Source organism: Balaenoptera ricei, chromosome 16, assembly GCF_028023285.1.
Source record: "Balaenoptera ricei isolate mBalRic1 chromosome 16, mBalRic1.hap2, whole genome shotgun sequence".
Lineage (NCBI taxonomy): Eukaryota > Metazoa > Chordata > Mammalia > Artiodactyla > Balaenopteridae > Balaenoptera > Balaenoptera ricei.
This window is the reverse complement of record NC_082654.1, coordinates 58082242-58102523: the sequence shown is the minus strand read 5'-3', so window position 1 is coordinate 58102523 and position 20282 is coordinate 58082242. Positions and strand designations below refer to the sequence as shown.

General features: G+C 46.3%; 2 protein-coding genes across 11 annotated transcripts in view; one reads left to right on the top strand and one right to left on the bottom strand.

The window, feature by feature from the left end:
* Nucleotides 1-20282, bottom strand: part of KCNMA1 (potassium calcium-activated channel subfamily M alpha 1) — a 786057-nt gene that overhangs the window by 212004 nt on the left and 553771 nt on the right. For all 10 annotated transcript variants that reach the window (XM_059899168.1, XM_059899169.1, XM_059899170.1 and 7 more), the window contains 4 exons: nucleotides 9860-9970; nucleotides 7204-7309; nucleotides 5375-5457; nucleotides 1365-1434 (listed from right to left, as the gene is read on the bottom strand). In XM_059899168.1, the coding sequence (XP_059755151.1) occupies nucleotides 1365-1434; nucleotides 5375-5457; nucleotides 7204-7309; nucleotides 9860-9970 (370 nt within the window). The remainder of the gene's footprint in view (nucleotides 1-1364; nucleotides 1435-5374; nucleotides 5458-7203; nucleotides 7310-9859; nucleotides 9971-20282) is intronic.
* The window catches only part of LRMDA (leucine rich melanocyte differentiation associated), a 1782822-nt gene that overhangs the window by 1708616 nt on the left and 53924 nt on the right, over nucleotides 1-20282 (top strand). The window lies entirely within an intron of this gene.

Sequence of the window (20282 nt, the reverse complement as noted above, 5' to 3'; positions counted from 1 at the left end):
TTGCTCCTAAAATTCACCTCCACCTACAGGGGCTGCTGTCCAAAGAACTTCTCCAGATTGATGCCGGTGAGTTACCAATACCCTCACTTTCTCTCTTCAGTGTCCTGGGTTTTCCAGAGACAAACAGGACACTGTGACCTTGGGCGCCCACCACCCAACCCGCTGGCTGGAGCATGGCACAGCCTGCAGCGGAGCCACCTGGGAGGGCTGGGCAGCAGTGGGCGGTGGGCGGCAGCCCGAGTGGCAGCCCAGAAACCGACAGCAGGCTCCACAGTCAACGACGCCTCCGATGGGCTTCCACACAGCGAAATGGGGCAGCGCTTGCCAGCAATTAAGAAATAATGGCATGGCACCGGCGCATTTGGCAGAAGGGAGTCCCCTCTGGGTCACCTGACTGCCTATTTCGTAGGGAATATGGCCCATAAGATGGGACACACGCTCACTCACAACCCAGCAGGGAGTGATTCTGTCCAGACAGGACACCTGGTGGCAGGTACTGAGCAGCCTCTGGTCTCTCATAACTGGTTCCATATCAAACACAGAGAGGTGCCACCTTCCCTCCCCCAAAGCTGTTTTCCTGGGAGTCTCCTGATGGCCGAGCAAAGGAACATTGCCTTTGAATGAGAGACAGGACTCTGGTTTACGGAGAAGTAATCACAAGGGAAGCAGCACAGACTCCCACGTTTGTTTTCTTGCTGATCTCCCTGTAAACTGTAACACTAGGAAAATTCCTTTATGCTTAATCTCTGGAGAGCCAACTATTTTCCTAAATTCAACGGTGCAAATTCTCATCTTGAATTTGAGGATGCGGTTTTCCACGTTCTCCACCCAGCGCGTGGTCTGTCCCGCCAAGTTCACCTGGTCTCAGATAGAAAAGTGCTCTCACTTGCCTGGGACACTCCACACTTTGACTGCAAAATCCCTGAAGGCACAGAACAGGGCTTCACTATGCCCACCGGGGCTGGGGGGTGTGGGTGAGGCCTAGTGTTGACCACATAGTAGTATTCAATAAATACCGATGGAAGAAATGAGTGCGGCACGTAAGAATTCGAAGTTGTTGGAATGGGATCTAAGGACACATCAATATTTCTGAACCTAGGGAACCAACAGATGATTCCTGAATAAATGAGTCAAGACGTGAAGGAGTTTCCCTCCAGTGACCAACTGCAAACGAGGTGTTTGGACTGAAGAAACGTCCCAGGGAGGTTTTTACCCACCACGCCTCTTTACCCAGGCCTTTGGATTGCGTTAGTGTGTGTGTGCTCATGCATGAATGCACATGCGTGTGTGGCTGTCTGGGAAGGGGGAAGAGCCTGGACCCCCGTGTGCATCTCTGAGCCTGGGACAGGCTCTCACTGCCCTACCTTGTTATGATACTGCAGCATCTGAGTGATTATTCTTATCTTCGGGTGGTAGTTCTTTATGGAGATGACTCTGAAAAAGAAAAGAACAAAAGCTGAGCCCAGGGTGTGCCTCACCCTTGGAGTCTGGTGGGAAGATTAATTTGATTACATCCAAATGGAGTGAATGTAGGGCCAGCAGCCCGGACCTTCAGAGGGGTTGCAGCCACTGGGCCAAGTTACACTGTGTTTCCACTGCCATACCCCGTGGTCGTGTGAAAAGGAAATCACAGAAAGGCCACCGACCATGTCCTAGGCATAAAAGAAGAGAGAGGTCCCCATGGTGTCTTGGTGATGGCATGTGTGTACCGGGCATGGGGGTTCTGGAGCAGGGGTCAGGGGCTTATTGCCCACATAGGCATCTAAATAAAACAAGCTCAACTCATGGGGCCAACAGAGGTTTGCCATCTCACATACCCTAGGGAGGAGCCCAGAAACGATTTGCTCTGAGGCCAATTCTCCAAGTTAACAACATGAGACAACGTGACAAATCATACAAGCAGCCTGACAAATGATTCTAATTGTCACGCACACATGGCCACTGTCACAAAAATGATTTCTGAGCAGGGCTCTTAGGATGGGGTCCATGACTCAGCCTGTGATAGCTCACAGCATCTAAACAATGACTTTGATGCTGGTTACAGATAAGCGTCAAGGCCTTGGGGAGGTCATGGGCTGGTGGAAAACTCCCCCAAACTGCTCTCAGTTCCCACTTAGTATTAACTACTGCCAGCCCCTACTACTCCAACCCTCCCTCCCGCTCCGCACAACACGTGCTGTGCTGCAAGGGGAGGGGTCCGGAGCAGAGGAACAGAAACACCTGCATTCCAGTCCCAGCTGTTACACTAACAAACTGAGCGACCTTCAGGAAATCCCTGGACTCTCTGCGACTGTTTCCTCATCTGGACACTGGGGGCAACGGTACCTGCTTTATGTATTTCACAGGCTTGGTATGAGCTGCACATGAAAAACCAGATGTGAAAATGCTTTGAAATCATTAAAAGCTCTCTCCACGTGCAAGTTATGGTTTTTGTCATTGCCCACTCTGTCAGAGATGACATTGTACATTTCCTTCTGTGACAAGGAAGGCTAAAGACTGCGATTCCACAGAAAGGCCCACCTCCTAAGCCTAATCGGAAATGCGAGTGCACTGATCATGACCACCCCACAAACTTCGCACCAGGAAATGCCCTATGCTTCATCCCTTTTCGTGCAAAGACGGAGAGGAGGTAGCTGGGGAGCAGCTTTGTCTGAAAAGCTACCACTTGCGAATTTAGGAAATGGATCGCGCAGAAGCCTCTCCCTGCACAAATTCACCCTTTTGGGCTTTTGCACTTGAAGGATTTCATTTTATTTTTGAAAAAGTGTCCTGTTGGCCCATGCTTATAATTCAAGGACTTTGAGCCTCTGTCAGCCCTCGGAATTCAGTTCACAGCATCAGCCAGTTTTCTGCATTAGCTCATTTCAAATGGATCTTTGACATTTTAATTTCAAAACGGGCAGATTGGTCTCATTAAACTAAGGGGAAAGGAGGATTATACAAATAAGGGAAAGACAGATCCCTTTCTTTTAACCCTGAGCTTCCCATTTCCTTTTGCTCCCTGGGCCTTAGTTCTGATTCCGTTAATGAATGGCTGAATCACATTTCTGCTACTACCTTTTTTCAGTCATTTTTATGCCTTGGCATCATGCCAATCACCCAGGTACCCTGTATGTCTTCATATTAACCCTATTGTAGTCAGGGCTGAAGTAAAATATTGTGATTAAGAGAAATGCCCACTTCAAAGCTATTATCATTTCAATTATTCACTTAAAAAAAAAAGGCAGTGCCAGCCCTAAATTTCTCTGTGGGGTAAAACATTAAGCTTCATCTTCTTTTGGTTTTCCATTTGAAATCTTGAAAATAATGTTCCCGAAAACCTACATTTTTGTCCCTTCAAATGACACAAAAAAACGTGAAGGATCCAAATCCTAGTTCAAGGAAAGGGCCAGCTGATGCACCCTCAGCTGGGGCTGTGACTAGTTAGGGGACAGGCTCAGGTGTGGAAGCAGGTCCCCATTCCACCATCTCCCTGCAGCCTGGCAAGCCCAGTGCTTACAAGAGTTCATGCATCAACTCTCTTACGACGACTGCACTAAGCATACTGCTGGAGAAAAGTGAGGAGAAAGAGAACACAGTGCCAGATGTCGCTTGCCAGACGCAAGGACCAGATGCTGAGCGGAGGTTGTGCTTCAGAGGAATTCTGTCCCCTCACTGACGGGAAAGCTCGTGTCACCTGGGGCCACTGAGGAAGAGCAAAGCAAAGGAGATGCAAGCATCGTAATGGTGCAAAGGCAACTTCCCTACCCTCCGTCTCAGGTAAATTCCCAGGACACAGTAAACCAAGCTGTAGGGAGAGGGGAATCTTGGTCTAGACCCAAAGGATGGCTGTTCACAATTAGGCAAGATTTCCTGGGAATCTAGTGGGAGTGAAATATTTTCTCTTGGTTCATCTCCTCTCCAGAAGGTTCTCTTTATTACCCCCTCCTCCTGCAATTTATGCTGCAAGAGACAAGAATCCAAAAGGGTTTTAACTATGTGGAGCAGAATATCTTAACTTTCTAGTCATTTCATAGTCCCAAGATGTCTGGAACATGGGTCTATGGAAAGAACAAAAATGGAACAGTTTTCTTCTGAAATGAGAAAAGAATAAGGAGCAGGAGTTGGCTAGAGAATGGCCTTAGATGGGCCCTGCGTGTTTATGAGAAAGGCACTGGGCAGTGTTTGCCAAAGAGTGACCGCCACCTCCCCCAGCCCTGCCAGGAGATGTTCTGTTAAAAAAAAAAAGTAGGGGGAGGGGGCCTGTAGTCAAATAGGTTTGAGAAACTCTCTATAGAACATTATCTTAGAAATTCATATTAGTATTCAAAGCACTGAGGAGGCATTCAGTGAAGAAAACTATTTCAGGGTACTTCCCTGGTGGCACAGTGGTTGGGAATCCGCCTGCCAAGGCAGGGGACATGGGTTCGAGCCCTGGTCCGGGAAGATCCCACATGCCGCGGAGCAACTGAGCCTGTGCGCCACAACTACTGAGCCTGTGCTCTAGAGCCCGCGAGCCACAACTACTGAGCCCGCGCGCCACGACTACTGAAGCCCACGCGCCTAGAGCCCGTGCTCCCCAACAAGAGAAGTCACCGCAATGAGAAGCCCGCACGCCGCAATGAAGAGTAGCCTCTGCTCGCCGCAACTAGAGAAAGCCCGCGCGCAGCAATGAAGACCCAACGCAGTCAAAAATAAATAAATACAATAATTAAACCAAAAACAAAAAACTATTTCATTTGGGGAAACTGGTTGAAACAAGCTGATTGGTTAACAAACCCCTCTTTGTGGGAGATACTCATCTATGTGTGCTATAGACACACTTGGAAAGCTCTAACCTGGGGCTCCTCAACCTTGGCACTATTGACACTTGGGGCCGGCTAATTCTCTGCTGTGGGGGGCAGTCCTGTGTACTGTAGGATGCTGAGCAGTAACCCCCGCCTCTACCCACCAGACATGAGCAGCACTGTCCCGTAACTATGACAACCAAGAACATCTCCAGCTATTCTAAACTGTCTCCCGGGAACAAAATCATTTACAGTTCAGATCTCTCAGGCCCACTACCCCTCAGGGAACGTGGTACCTTAGCTCAGGCCTACTCCCAATGAAATCTATCTTTCCTTTGCTAGTCCTCCACCCCAGGACTGGTTGTGAGCCCCAGAGCTCCTATCTTTTAAGGACGAGCTTTCAGTTAATGAGGCCTTGTGTCATTGCCCTCTGCACCCACCACAGCCTCAGTTCCCCACCCTGCCCTAGGCCTATGCAGATGGCTAGTTGTAGGGTGGCTAATGAGGAAAGAAGGTCCCACAGAGACAGTGCTCTGCAGGGGACCCAACAGGATAGCGAGTGGCCGCAGAGCACCCAGCCCAGAGCCTTCCCGCCTCCCCACGGTTACCTCATGATGTTGGAGGCATCTTCAGCATCGGGGTCTGCGCAGTACTTATTGGCAAGGATTAGGCACGCATCTGCTGACTCTATCTGAGACACCAAAAGGAAAATCACAGAACACAAACATATAAATAGCCATGCTTGGTTGCAGTCTCTCTCTGTCGACAGCTCTGGGGGAACCTGGTGCTTTGCAAGGAAAGAAAAAAAAACAGTAATTCTGAGAGATTATAGTTTTTGTCAAAAGTGTAGGTTGCAAGTTCTTGTTATGGTATAAACATTTCATCTTGTTGCTGTTGGAGGGGACAGTGTGTACCTTGGTGACTACACTTCTCATTCTGCATAGCCTTTTACATGTAAGCCTTCTGGATTTCTTGAGATAACAATTAATTAAGCCTTTCGGTCCCCTCTCCACCTCCTTTCCCCACCATCTGCACCATCATCCTAACTTTTCCAGTCAGGAAATGGCGTTAGGTGGGCTAAACCTCTTCTCTCAGGCTACCGAGTGAATGGAGTCATTGGGGATTCAGAAATTTAGACTCCAAAGTCCTTCACCTAACCTTTTTTTCACATCTTCACCGTGGAATAAGAGGAAATGAGAGCCCTAACTCAGATAACAGCTCAGTACTGTTTAGTATTCAATTAGCATTCAGATATTCAAAAGAAAACAAATCTACGTGTATGAAATGATGTGTTACAGATGACCTCGAAATACAACCTACTGACTTATCTAAACATGTGCTAACAGAGACTTATTCCTTTGAGGGGATGAGGAGTGGTGCAAAGAATTGCTTGCATCTAAATCAGGTCCACAGACAGTAACTATTTTCCCCAAGTTCCCATAAGATTCCACATTAGACATAACTTGGATCAGGTCTGGATAATATTAAGATTAACGGGACTCGGTAAGCATAAGAATTCTCATTCTGGCTCAGGTCTGTCCTACTTGGGATGCTGTACTTACAACAGACCATTCTTGCATTTGGTGGGAGGCCATGGTTTCCTCCATGGTATGTCACAAATTGTCTCTAGCTTTCTTTCTTTCATAAAGTAAAGAATTTACCCAAATCCTTTTGGCTTATTCATGTTTGGCAATTACATTATTTACTGCATGATGTGGTGACCACAGTAAGCATTTAGGTGTCAGTGGATTCAAAATATTAATCTATCTCCACTGGCGTGCAAATATTGAACGTGCTTACAAACTCTATGTGAAATGAGTAAAGGAGCAGATGCCATTTTGCTGTATCCCTTTCCCTTATAAGCCTTAGGTGTGCTTTATAAGAAGATTCTAACTTAGTAGGTTCTAGAAAGAGAGATTAGCCCATTACCAAGTGCTATCAGATACCTGAGTGTTTAGTTTTGCACCTTTAGTCCTTGGTGAGGAAAAAAAGGAAGCTCAAAATGTGTTAGGGGCTTGGGTAAACTTTATTTTATAGTGTATCCTTAATGTTCCTTCCTGATGTAAATAACAGATTTCAGAGCTACACTGAGTCCAATTTAAGTATTCAAAATGGGAATTACTTGATTGTTATGTTATATATTGAGTCCATACAACTGGTCTACTTCCTTTAGCAGTGCTGATATTGAGGCAACCAGCGATGTCTAGCATGTTATGTACAACAAGTCCACATGTGGAATGCTTACAGGTGGTCCACCATGTGCCAGCAGAACAAAGTCCTGGGACCAGTGCAAGGGTGATACCAAGGTTGGTAGTATCTGATTTATCTCATTAGGGGTATGGAGGTGACTCTTGGCCACCCTGGGACGCATGTCCCTTCACCACAGAGTCACACCCCCCAGACGGAGTAAAAGCAGAAGTCACTTCTTCCTTCTTACCTTGACTCTCGCAAGATCGTGTGGATTGAGGACTGAACCCTGGTAAAATTCCACCTGAGTAAAATGTCGTTTGAACAGAGCTTCAAGCTCCAGGTTAGGGGAAATGCTGGGCAGGGAGAGAAAAAACAGCCATTAATATAACAGACTCAGGTACTCAGTCTCCATGACCTTCCTTCCCTCCAATTTCCACAGAGAGGGACATGGGAAAAAGGTTTTCACCTTCAAAGCAGCCCCCTTTCTGGCCATAAATAAGAGGCTCACACACAAGAGAAGTAAAACCCCAGCCCAACTGAAAACCAAAACCAGTACGACGTTAAAATGAACAGGTTCATAACCATTACAGAGTCTGAGGCCTATGGGGCAAAATGTCTTCAACTTCATGACAAATGGAATCCCTATTTTATGAATGGAGAAACTGAGGCTGTGACATCAGGGCTTAGCCAAAAGTCTTCCTGGCAGAGCCTCCTGCTGTTCCTTCCATCAAAAGCCTTTTCCCTGCTTCTCCACCTCATGGACTTTTCACTCCCCAGGGCCTGGATCAAAAAAACGTCACCTCTGAGCAGCCATACACAGAGCTAATCCACTCTCAGTATCGGTCTTGATTCAGCACGTGTACACTATTCATCATTCTTGGTGCTGAGCTACACAGCCATCTTTCCCGTTGCAGGGCAAGGATTAAAACATTGGTTGACCTGTTCATTCATTTATTATTTCTGCAGAGATGAAAAATACCTACTCTCTGTTAGGTACTGTACTAGGCACTGGGAGATGACACTTAGAACCTACTAGGTGCCAAGGACTCAGGTAATCAACCCTTGCCTACCACTTATGTAGTACTCAGTAATGATAATAACCACTAATGTTCTTGAGCATTTACAATGTGGCAGGCACCATCCTAAGCACTTGACAAGTATTAACTCATTTAAACCTCAAAACAACTCTACAGGAAGGTATGTTATTAACCCAAAGCTTTGAGAGGTTAATTAACTGGGCCATGGACGACAAGGCTGACACTGATAGATGCTGGGGACACAAAGGTGAATCCTAGCAATTGAAGCAGTAACAGCCAGCTTGTTGATTCAGACTAAAGGAGTGGGTGAGAGAAAAGCAGCTGCCTGTGCAAATCCAACCAGTCTTCCAGATCCATGACAAGTCAGTCCTCCTTCAGGAAGCCTGCCAGCCCTGGAAATACAAGGAGTGGTGATCTCTCCCCGATACAGATGCCCCGTGTGATTCTGCCACTTGATTAAACTGACATCAGTCCGTTACTAGAGGATCCATGTTGTGCTCCAGTTGTTGCCCATGTGCTCATCTTGAAATGCCCAACCAAGATGAGGGCAGAACCTATACACTGTACTTGTCTTGAACCTTCCAAATGCTCAGCAGAGGACGGGTCCCACAGCTGGCCATCGGTGGCTAAGCAGTTAATTGGATCTGTGGGTTCTGCTCCTGTGCCCATGGCCTGGCTGGTCTTTTCAGAACTTGGATAAGTCAGTGCTAAGAAGAAAAATGCTGGTGCTGAAACATGGTCAGTTTCATATTCACAAATGCCGAAAGGAAGGAGATGCACCGGATAGCTATAGGAAAGTCAACCTCAGTGGGATCTCAGAGCAGGACTGAGTCCTGGGTGTTCAACCCCACATGGAGCCAACACCAACATGTGAGCTTTGTCCTTTGGCAACATGGGGCTAAGACTGGCCCCCATGATAGCCCCATCTCCATAAAAGAAGAAGAGGGTGCCACCCACGTCAACATGCCTGTATCCCCCAACTCTCCATCCCTGTGGTGGACTACCTTTTACCTAAAAGGGGATCAGGCAAAGAACTTGCTTTCCTCACCTGTAAAACAAACTTGATAAGACCTACCTCCTAAGTACATTGGGTAGCCGAATGTATTTTCTCTCTCATGATAACAGCTAACATTTATTGAGCACTTACTGTGTGCCTGATTCTGCTCTGTATACTTGCAATGGATTACTTCTTTTCATTCTCAAAATAGCCCAAGAAACCATTGTGATCTACCCATCTTATGGATGTGGAAACTGACGCCCAGGAAGGTTAACTTGTTCAGTACTTGGTTGAGTCAGGATTCAGATTGTACTCTGAGTCAAGCATGTACTCTTACTCCCTCTGTTGATTTCAGGAGAGGCCGTGGTGACCAGCACTGTGTCCTACACTGAAGGTTCCTAGGAACGACAGCTGTTGTTGTTACTGTTGCTATTACCCTGTACCCTGCTTCCTCTTATGTCTCTGTCTTGCTTGGTCACTATGTCAGTCCTGCACTCATAAAGAATCTACACCATACAGCTAATCATCCACACCAGACACCGTGGACACACCTGGATCGCATAGATCCAGACAGCTGAGGGGACAGTAATGACGTGTTTGACCCACCCATAATGAACCCCACCGTTATTTGCCAGAATCGCTTCCACAGAGACAGATACTCCTCTTATTCGCTGAACGAGTGCGTTGCTTCCTTTCCATCGGTCCCAGAAGGTCCTCTCTCCAATGAGCCCAGCAGGGATCGTGGCTGATTCACCTCTGCCCTGCCCCCCGAGTGCCGCCCTCACATCACCCCTCCTACAGACACTTGAGGAGTCCCCCTCGAGGTGCCTGGTTGGGTGGAGGGTCTAGAAACAGCAGGGGCCTCTTACTTGTGAAGAAAGACAATCTCCACGTTGACATCATCCCGGTCCTTGTGCAGAAAGTCCTTCAGGAAGTTGGAAACGCTCTCCAGCGTGATGTGTCCACAGACCACAATGTGCCTGGATGGGAGAGGCCAGTTAGATGAGGCCAGCCCAGCGATGCCCCCGGCACCCACCCGCGGCCGGACAGAGGAAGCGCGCAGCTGCGGGGATGCATTCGTGTCCCCCAGGGAGGCTCAGTAAAGCCCAGCCCCCACCCCAGAGGGCAGCGAGGCAAAGCAGCGGGGCTGGAAGGTGCCCAGAGACTCCCTGACAGAAGAGCATATGGCTTCTCACCTGATGCTGCACAAAATCCTATTAAAAGCCCAGCCGTTCGGCCAAGTGGTTTTACGCATTTAACAGTAAGTGACATTATGCTTGCGCTTAAACGCTGCATTATCAAGTCCCTTGCAGATTCATATCTCTCCCTTTCTGCCCACAAAGCGTCCTCCCGGGAGATTTACCGAATGAGTCTTGGTTTATGACATAGAGCTTATCAGGTAATGAGATAACAAATCTTGTTGAAATGATGATTTTGTGTGTAAGAAAGCGGACTTTTGTCAGGGTTGCTAATGTGCGGCTTGACACATTATGGGCTCTGCTGGCCGTAAGCAGTAAAAAGGAAATTTTGCACTTTTCCGCCATAACTCCTCCGACAACGGGGGCATGTAACGCTTTACAGTAAGTGAGCATTACTCAGCGCTAAATGGGGATGGGACACCTATGGAATCTGAGATCGTGCCGCAGGCAGGCTGTGTATCCCCAGACAGCTGCTTCCTTAGGGTGCCTGGGATTTCCATGAGAAACAAAGGAATTTACCTCAGGATGGGGAGAAAAGCTAGGAAGGGATGAGGAAGATGGAATTGTCTGCCTTTGTTTCGGGGTGGTTTGGACTTCTGTTTCTGGAGATGGTAACGCCCCCTGAGGAGATGAGCCCATCTTCCAGGGCTCCTGGAAGGAAGAACAGTCTGCCCAACATCTTTGGGCTCCTGGACCAATCTGACTTTGACACTGGGCTATACTATGGCCACTTATACTTGTTACCTATGATGCTTAGCCAGGAGGAAGCTCTTTGGTGCAAGAGTTAGGCCCGTGACTGACCGTGGAGATAAAATCTGCTGGCTTCTAGTAAAGAGACTGTAGCAAAAGGCTCAGCCCAGATCCCTGTGCCCCTCAGGCTGGCAGTGACAGAGGCTGACTCCCTGGCTGGGCTCTGAGGCATGGGCAGGTGGTGAACATGAAGCACGGTAATTTTGTGGGGAAATTTAGAATGGCCAGGCCCCTTGCACTTCATAATTGCTCTGTGCACATTCCAATAAGGCAGAAAAGCTCATTGGCTGGAGGGGGCTCCTAAGAGAAGGCGGCGATGATTGCTTATGCGATGTTCCATTAGACGCCATTACAAGAGCCTGCCCTTTTCGGTGTAATTTGGTGCTTGACTAAGTATGTGAGAATAATGCAGTAAACTCATTGGTGAAAGGATAATGATGCAGAACAAAGAGTAAATCAATAATATGCACGATGCAGTTAATAATATCACCATTATGGAGTGTTATTGTTACGGTGCTGCACTTAGCGATCGGGCAAGTGGAGGCCCTTGGAGGGGGGGGGGCGTGGAATGTCAACGGGCTCCCTCAGAAGAGACGTTTTAATATAATCACTTTGTTCTCAAGCCAGTACCTGCTAGGTTAAGGGAGGTCCCTTGGCGACTGATCCAAATTTTATGCCCCCAAACCCGTATGACTAACTCCCTTCTGAAACACACAGTATGTCAGAATACACGATGTTAAGTTGAACAACTGGACTATATACATTTTCATCAGGTCATATCTTAAACTGTTTCTTGTGGCAAACGTGCATTTATATGGACAAAACAGGCTGCAAGTGAATATGCACGTTCTGAATACGACTTCTGATTTTGAACTTGCCAAGTATGTTCAGAAAGTGGTTGAGATACAGTATCTCCCTCCTGATATCTGACCTCTCCACAAATGACAGTGGGGCTGTTTGGGGGCGATTCTAATGCTTTCTGCTTACAAACTTCCATCACTGAGAACAAGGCCAGCATGAATCCAATGTATGGGCACCTCTGCGGAACAGATATGTGATTGGAACTCTTCCCGAAAGTAAGCCAGGTTTCATTCCCTGCTCTGCCACCAAGGATGTGTGTGATTCTGGGCAAGCTACTTATCCCCATTCAATTGAAGAGGGAGCTGAGAGGTTATTACTACCCATCCAGCCTCCTGCACCAGGCATTGCAAAGCTCAACGTTCTATACCAGCATAAGACTGGTTATCATTCAGAGCTAGACTCAAATCAATGATAGGTCCAGGGAAATGCCAGAACATTCATCCTTCCTATCCTGTACGCAAAGAACTGAATGAGCATCTGCCAGCATTCCCTTTTCCTCTTCTGAGCTCATTCATCTCCAGGACAGATGTGTGGGAAGCAGAGGGGAAGGAGATGAGTCCTCCCTCTTACCCTGGAATCAAAGATTCAGCCAGCTGATTTATTCAGCCTTAGAAAAGAGACAGGGTTCTCTTTGTTGAAAATGTGCTGGGTACATATAAAATATATTCCAATGCAATCAATATTATCCCTTAAGCCTTTAATTAGCTTTCACCTCTCTTAAGAAGTAGACAAATGTTGGCAGGAGAGGGGAGAAAAAAAGGATTGACTTTTCTAATTTGGTGCTAGCTGTCCAATACCATTCCAGACAATTGAAAATATATATCTTTAAGCTACAGCATGATTTCTGAGGTGGAGAGCAGTCTCTATCAAAAAGGAAGAAAAAAAAAAATCTTCCTTCAACATAATTGGTATTTTTGCTCAGAAAAAGCGAGATTGATTGAAAGCAGATTGCCTTTTTGCCCAAGAAGAGTTATTAAGTACACGATCATGGCAACCTTGGAGCACCCATATTGTTCCAATCTGTCCTCTATCTGATTTGAAGATTTACGGCTTCCTCCTTTTGTGCCAATAATCATTTCCCTCCATTTTGTTTTCCATACAGTGGAAGCTATCAAGGAGCCCACATATTGAAAATGTTTGAATGCAGTTAGAATAGATGGATGGAGAGAAGCTGCCTCTCTAAATCAGCATCTGCATTAGAAGATCTGCTCCCACCAGCCCATATCTGAGGGAGCACTAGGGGCCCTGCAGGAGTGCAAGGGATGGACGGTGAAAGGGGAAATGTTATTTTCCAGAAATATTTTCAGGACTTTTGAAAATTCCAGGGGCAGTAGTTTGAAGAAGGCTGTTATTGCTGGGAGAAGAGAAGCAGAATTTCTCACATCTTCAGTGACTGAAAATATAACTGAAAATACTCTAAGATTGAGAGCAGGGCGTGCCCTCCTTGGAAGCAGAGTGATGGTTGTTCACGGTGCAGGATTTGAGGAATACCAAAAAGATCTTCATCTAAAATTCTCTCTGTCGGGTTCCTTGACACCTACAAATCTACCATGTGAGAGTCATACTTTGATAGCCCTGTGGTAGCTCAGCTCAGACACTAAATAACCAAATAGTCTTGGGCAAGGTACCAATTCTGCATTTTACAACTATAATGTCAGAGTCTCTGAGGGGCTGGAGCTAGTACCTGATTCATGAGGTTATCTTGAGGATTTATTTAAATAGATAATACATGTAAAGGGCCTAGTATAGAGTCTGGGCCATTTTAAGAATGATTAAATGGTAGGATTCATGTGATATCTGTAAATCAGGATGTAACAGATATAAAGTGCTCTATGGCTCCTGGAGTCTCTCTCACCTGATCCTCAAACAACCCTGTGTTGCTACTATCTGTATCTTTTCAAATAACCTCTCTGAACCTCAGTTTCCTTAAGTCATGTGCCTGACGTCCCACGGCAGGTAAAGTGACTTGCCCAGCATATGATCCAGGTCTCAGACTCTAACTCTCACAAAGACAAAGGTGATGAAATGGAGAGAGCAGAGGTTTGGGTATTTCAGCTTCTGCTCCTTCACGACAGACAGGGCTGGGCCAACCAAACGTCCTCTCAGACACATGGTGGAGGGGACGTTGGAGGGTCCTCCCTGGGCCAGGAGAGAGGCCCTCACTTAAAGCATCACCACTTTGTGGTATCACTAGATTCTAGCTGCATCTAATCAGCCAGGCCAGCAAGCTCAAGACAGCAAAGGCTGAGTGACAACAAACTCTAAACCAAGTTTTTAACTGAAGCCACCCGATTTGGCAAGACAAAGGGCTGAAAGGTGATATAAATGTCCATTTTAGACATTTTATGCCATGTCCAGTCCAAGGGTCCAGAAGATAACAAAAAGCTAAACGATTCATTGACAACAGACAATATTTAGGAAAGTTAGCTAGGAAGGGCTCTAACGCTCTTCCCATCTGTGGCTCTGGACTTGAACTTCTTTAGACTACCAGCAATCTTAATGATGGATGTCTACAGGGCCTGGCCACTCAGTTTGTGAAGATGGCCAACAGACCTAAATCATTAACCATTTCTGATGTGATGGTCTCTCTGGTTTTTAAAGTTCTCTCAAGTCCTGTGAACAACTCTTTCTTGGGATAAACTAATTTTAATGGCTTGGATTAAAAGATCCAACTCAGATACATGAGGAACCATCTTAAATGCCAAAATAGTAGCCGATGGCATTTTGTGGGAAGGAGTTACTCATCCAGTGTAAGCAAGCATGCCTGGTTTGGGTAAGGGCCAGAGACACGGGATGGATTGGATTAGGAGTGGGTAACACTAGTGTGTCATGCAGCAGGCTTGGCATCAAGGGGGTTGAGTGTGACTTAATCAGAAGAAGAAGAATGCTTGACTATTACGAACTCTATCAGCTTCACCAGAAAGCTGCCCGTTGCTTATTTCATGGGTACGTCTTCACTAAGTACACATTGGTGTGCCCCTCCCATTATTAACCATCTCTACTTCCAGAAGGAAATCCTGCACATTACCCTCAATCTGTCTACTCCCTTCTTGGAGATGGGTCAGGAATGCCAGAATGCCCCAGGTGAGTTGGAACTTCAGTTTCAGAACTCAATTCCACCGGTGTCTTTCAGAATGGATCCCTTAGGGGACCTGACTTATGGCAGGAGGCATAAGAGGACAGAGTGGGGTCTCCCAGACAAAGCTTCCCAAGGTTCCAGCAAATGAGGCATCCAGAGATCCACTGAGGTGGAGTGTAGCTCAATGAGAACTAATATCTACACACTTTTAAAAAGACTCCGGTAATGTTTCTTAAAGTCAGTGGCCTTTGAAAAAGTGACAATGATAGGCTCCCTTCCAGGTTCTCACGTTTTTCTTAGTCTCAGGAAGGCCCTTGGTGAATGTTTAGTCTAGTGCCTGCATTATGTTGATATGGAAACAGAGGTCCAGAGATCAGTGCAAGGTGAATGCCGGAGCATGGGCAGACCTACCCCCTCGGTTTGATGTCTTCTAAACCGAAGCAGCTGGTGTTCCTGAAAGGAGCCTGGGCTAGGAATCAGGAGACTGGGGCAGGGAGTGGGGTGGGGGGTTGTCCTGTGTGACCCGGGGCCAGTCACTAGAACATTAAGAGACCCAGCCTGACGGGGCTGCACCCACAGATGCTGCTGAATCCTCTCTCGGCGTTCCAGTTCTCTGCCCCCACCCTAGTCCATGCCATCCTATCTTCTCTAGACATCTGCAATAGCTTCCTAATTCAGTCCCCTGTTTACTCCCCTCCCCCCCCCCCCCCCAGAAAAAGCTAAAGAGTGAGGACTGAGGTAAATCCGACTGCATCAAGTCCCACGAGGGCAGGGAGGTCTCAGATCTCTCTTTAGCTGAGCCTCACTCTAGGAAGACAATGTAAAATGCACAGCTCTGGGCTGTTTATTTTTAAAGATACTATATCCATCTTTACTGGAACAAGTATAAAGAACTTAAAAAACCCATAGCTATCCTGTCACAATAAATCATACAGAGTAAATTGAAAATCCTATGCAGCTTTCCCTGAATACATTGCACTCACTTTGTCAAAGAGGTAGATGAAATGTGGCATATATTGATCTAGATGCCTCTGTAAAACTATAATATTTATATCAAATACATATGCTAGAATCTTTTCTGTCCCTCTGCTGAGGCTTCTAATCATGCTTTCCTCATCCTACCTCTCACTCCCAGCGCCTCCCACTACTGGAAACTGTATCTGATGGGAATGAATTTTAAGAAGGACCTGTCAACGGAATTCGACAGCATTTTATCACATAGAAAGCAGGGCAGGGGTGACAAAAGACCCCACAACCCAAATCACACAGTGGTCCGTACTCAAAGTTCACGCTGTCCCTCCTAGGTTGAACTGAAACCATTCAGGGTCTACATAACTCTCTCTCCAAGACTCTGTCTCTCATGCAAGCTGAGATTCGAGAAGATTCTGGGCTTTACATTCTGTCTCACCTGGTAGTGCTTTTTGTGGCTGCTTCATCAGGCAGCTTCCCCTGATTTGGGGCATGTCCTTTAGAGCAACTGTTACCCAGGTTTTCCCTTAAGGCTCATGACCCCACTGCCCAAAGGAAGAAGGTTAATCCTAGCCCTGCCTTCCCACTGCCGCTGGTACCAAGAGCCCGTCCCAAAGGAACTGCCTTCCACGTGGGGTGATCATCTTCAGCAAACAAAAGCTAACTCCAGGCTGTGTGGGCCCCGTCCTTCCATGCCACCCTGAGGCCTAGCTCAGGACCCCCAAAACTTGCTGGGCTTTCAAGAACTGTCTATTGACCAATGGAACAGTTGGCGAAGGGTGCCTGGCTTGGACACCCTATGTCGTAGGAAGTGTAGAAGAAATTTTAGTTAGTTAACTGCAAGCCTGCAGATCGTTGGCTGATTCTGCTACCTCCGATCTACCACCGTGTCTCGTTTGTGAGAGGACAGTACATGTAAAGAGGACAAAAATGAAAACAAAACAATTGTGAGCGTGTACGGAGCTCATGATCCCAAACCCTGGTTTTAACTATTTCCTGTTAAAACAGATGAAAAAACAAAAGCAAGCCAACAACGACAACAAAAACAAAACCAAGGAGGTTCGGAGATAATTGTCTACCCAGGGCCCACATCTAGTACCTTGTTAATTACAAAGAAAGAAAATGTCTTCTCCCTCCTAGTGAGGAAGAGAATAAAGTAATCATCTTATCCAGCTGTCAACAGAGCTATGCTGGAGGAGACAGGCTGTTTAGCTGTTTCCCTAAATGGGGGCAGAAGCCAAGCAAATAGATCCCAACAGCGCAGCAAAGGCACCTCTGTAAAACAGAGCCCCAAGGTCAGAGGACAGGCTACTGATAGCCCCAACAGAGAACACTGGGACGTCCTGACAAGACCAGAGCTTTCTGCACGAAGACAGTGCATCTCATCCTATGCAGACCGTCAGGACCTAAACCACACAGAGGGATCTGTATCTGCACCTCCACCATCCCAAGTCACAATTAGACCTCCATAATCACACCAGGCATGAGGAATGATCACACACCTTTTGTAGCTTGTTGCCTAAAAGGAACCTCAGTCCAAGTCTTAAAAATAAATACTGAGAACCTCAGAGCAGGAGACATTGGCTGTATTTACCAGTCCAGCATGTACCCTCCTTTCAACAGCACCTCATTTTTTTGGGAAAAATTAAAATAGTTTATATTTAAATTTAAATTTTAAAATGATGTCAAATGAAAGGGAGTTTAGGGTTTATAAATTAATTAATTTTTGATCTTTCCTCACTGGATTTGGCTATAGAAAGAGACTGCAGTTATCTAAATGTACAGATTCTTAAAATTAGGTGCTAGATATGTTTTGGACACACACACAAACATACACACACACACAACTTTTTTTTTTTTTTTTTTTTTTTTTGACAATGTCTTCAAAGTACTTGCAAAGAAAAATGCATAGATCAGGACCATGGTGAGGGCCCAGTGCTCTGGTTGTCTACAATGGCGTTCGTGATAAGATTAAGCAAAAACCTAAACCTTGGCCCGGGGAAAGGATGGGGGGAGAGGTATGAGAAGAAGACAGCAGATAAGCCCTGCTTGTACACGTAATTAAGAAGCCGCCCCTCATCTGGAGCATGGGCTCTGTCCAACCTAAAGAATAGCACCTCACTTTTAATTTGGGGAACCACCCCTCCCCAATCAGATGTAGACTTGGGACCTTTAACCATGGTTCCCTGCCCAAACTAGGCCAACCAGAGCTTTTCAATCTTAAATGAAGGGACACTAAGTTCACGGTGAGAATTGACTGATCCTGATGGTGAAACCCTGTAAGGACTTTCACTGAATTGCTGCCTGCTGGATCCTAGGGCTGCTCTTCTAGCTAATCTCTGTCCTTTCCGGGATCTTCAGCTTTCCTCTGAATGCCGTAAGATACTCTAACCTCCCCAAAAGAAAATTCCTTTTCTGCTGAAGTCAGCAAGAACCAGTTTCTGTTGCCTATACCCAAAGAATCCTAACTGTAGCATTTGTTTACTTTAACTTTAGCTTCTCATTGAATTCTCACAATAACCCAGTATGCAGGTTTTATCACCACTATTTTGGTTTTTTTCTCCTCCTTCCTTCCTTCCTGGAAGAGGACTTATACAGCTTCTTACGTAAGCAATTCCATAAGTGCCTACTTCTCACAAATTACACTGGTTCTTCCTTGTGTCTCTCCCCAACACCCTCACTCCTCTGCATTTTATCCATCCACTACTGCAGGGCTTGGTGGCCTTTGGCCATTTTTAAGTAAGCCAATCTTTCTTTGACCTGATTCTTCCTATCCTAGGTGGTTCTCTGCTCTTACAGAGAAATGCAGGCACTGAACAGCACTTTCCTCTATTCAGATCAAATCAGATTTGCCTGTTTCCACTTGGTAATGATGCTTCTGAACAGAAGGCACCAAGAGAAGAGAGGATGAAGGCAAAAGTCAGCTACACCCTTTGGGGATGAAGGTGCAATAGAGGGAGAATGAGTCCAGGCAAAGAAATGGTTCTTCATTTTGCCTTGTAGAGGGGAGGTAGTCTAGCTTTGATGTGCAAAGTGAGTCCCACCTCTTTGCTGAACACCCCTGGTAAATAATGCATCCTGGCCCTAGAACATATGCTGCTGGGATGGACCCTCCCATAACAACAATCAAGTTGACACATCCTGGCCACACCCAAGGGTGTTGCCCCAGCTAGCATATGTTGCTAGCCCTCCACTTTGAGTAGACCCCAACACATTAAGCCTCCATCTGTTACACACATAAGTACTGGGAGGATTCTACCAGTTCCAGAGCTTGCTAAGGCATAAGATGCCCCAGAGGGACTTTGTCAGATATGGAAAGGATCGGAACTCAGGGTGGCAGCAGCAGTTCCCCTGCCTCCCAAATCTTTCCACACCCCTCTTTTACTGGGTCCATCGTTAGACCCACAGGTTTTTAGATGCACAAGTCACCCCACTGTTACCTTTGCCCTAACTACTCTAATGGGTACATTTAACAATGTGAATTATCAACTTGCTTTTAGGAGCATTCCCTCTAAAATGCTTGTAGCCTTCATGATTGTTTTATACCTCTATTATTTTATTGAACAGAGTTCCTGCCAAAAGAGCATTTCACGGGGACGATGCTCCTCCGTCATCCAGCTTCTGTTCATCGGCTACTGGCTCCTTGGATGGTTCTGATTGGTCAAAGTCTCAGATAAGCTCCAGGAGAGCAAGAATCATATTTTCTTGCTCATCCTTTTAACCACAGCACCTAGCAGAGCGCCTGGACCATAACAGGGCTCAAATAATTGTTAGTTGAGCAAATATGTTGGGATAGGAGCTTTCCTAGATCTGTTCTATATACTAGCTGGCATTTGCCTTTGAGGTCAGTGGCTAAGGCCATAAAACCTCTCACAAGATGGGCATGCATCTATCTCTGAACATGTGGCCTTACTGAGAAGGTATAGTGGGGGAGATAAGACTGTTTTTACTGACAAGTGGTACCCACATTTGGAGCAGCCCCTGTGGTTTTGGGGGTGGGAGCAGGTCACTGTTTCCCAATACCAGTAACAGACGTGGAGGTACAGAATCAAGTTTCCATGGGTTTCACGTTGCATGAGCCTCTAAAGATTGTTTTTTAATAAAAAGAGCCACCGGACTTGGCCAGTTAGAAAGTTTCCTGCTTTATTTTCAGTGTATGATGGCAGCATCAGTGGGATGAACCCCAGATCTACTGGGAACCACTGTGCATGACTCTGGAAAGACTTCTATGAGAATGGATGACATAGCCGGAAGACAGAAAACATGGCGCAACTTAGTCTTGGCTGGTTGTGTTTGTCCTTTACATTCAGAATCTACCCAGGAAGCATTCACCCAATCAAATGTGAGGTTAAGCAGAAAGAATCTTCAGGGATTATAATTAGGAAAGTCATATTCAGAATTCTTTTTCTTTAATGAAGAAAGAATATTTGAGAA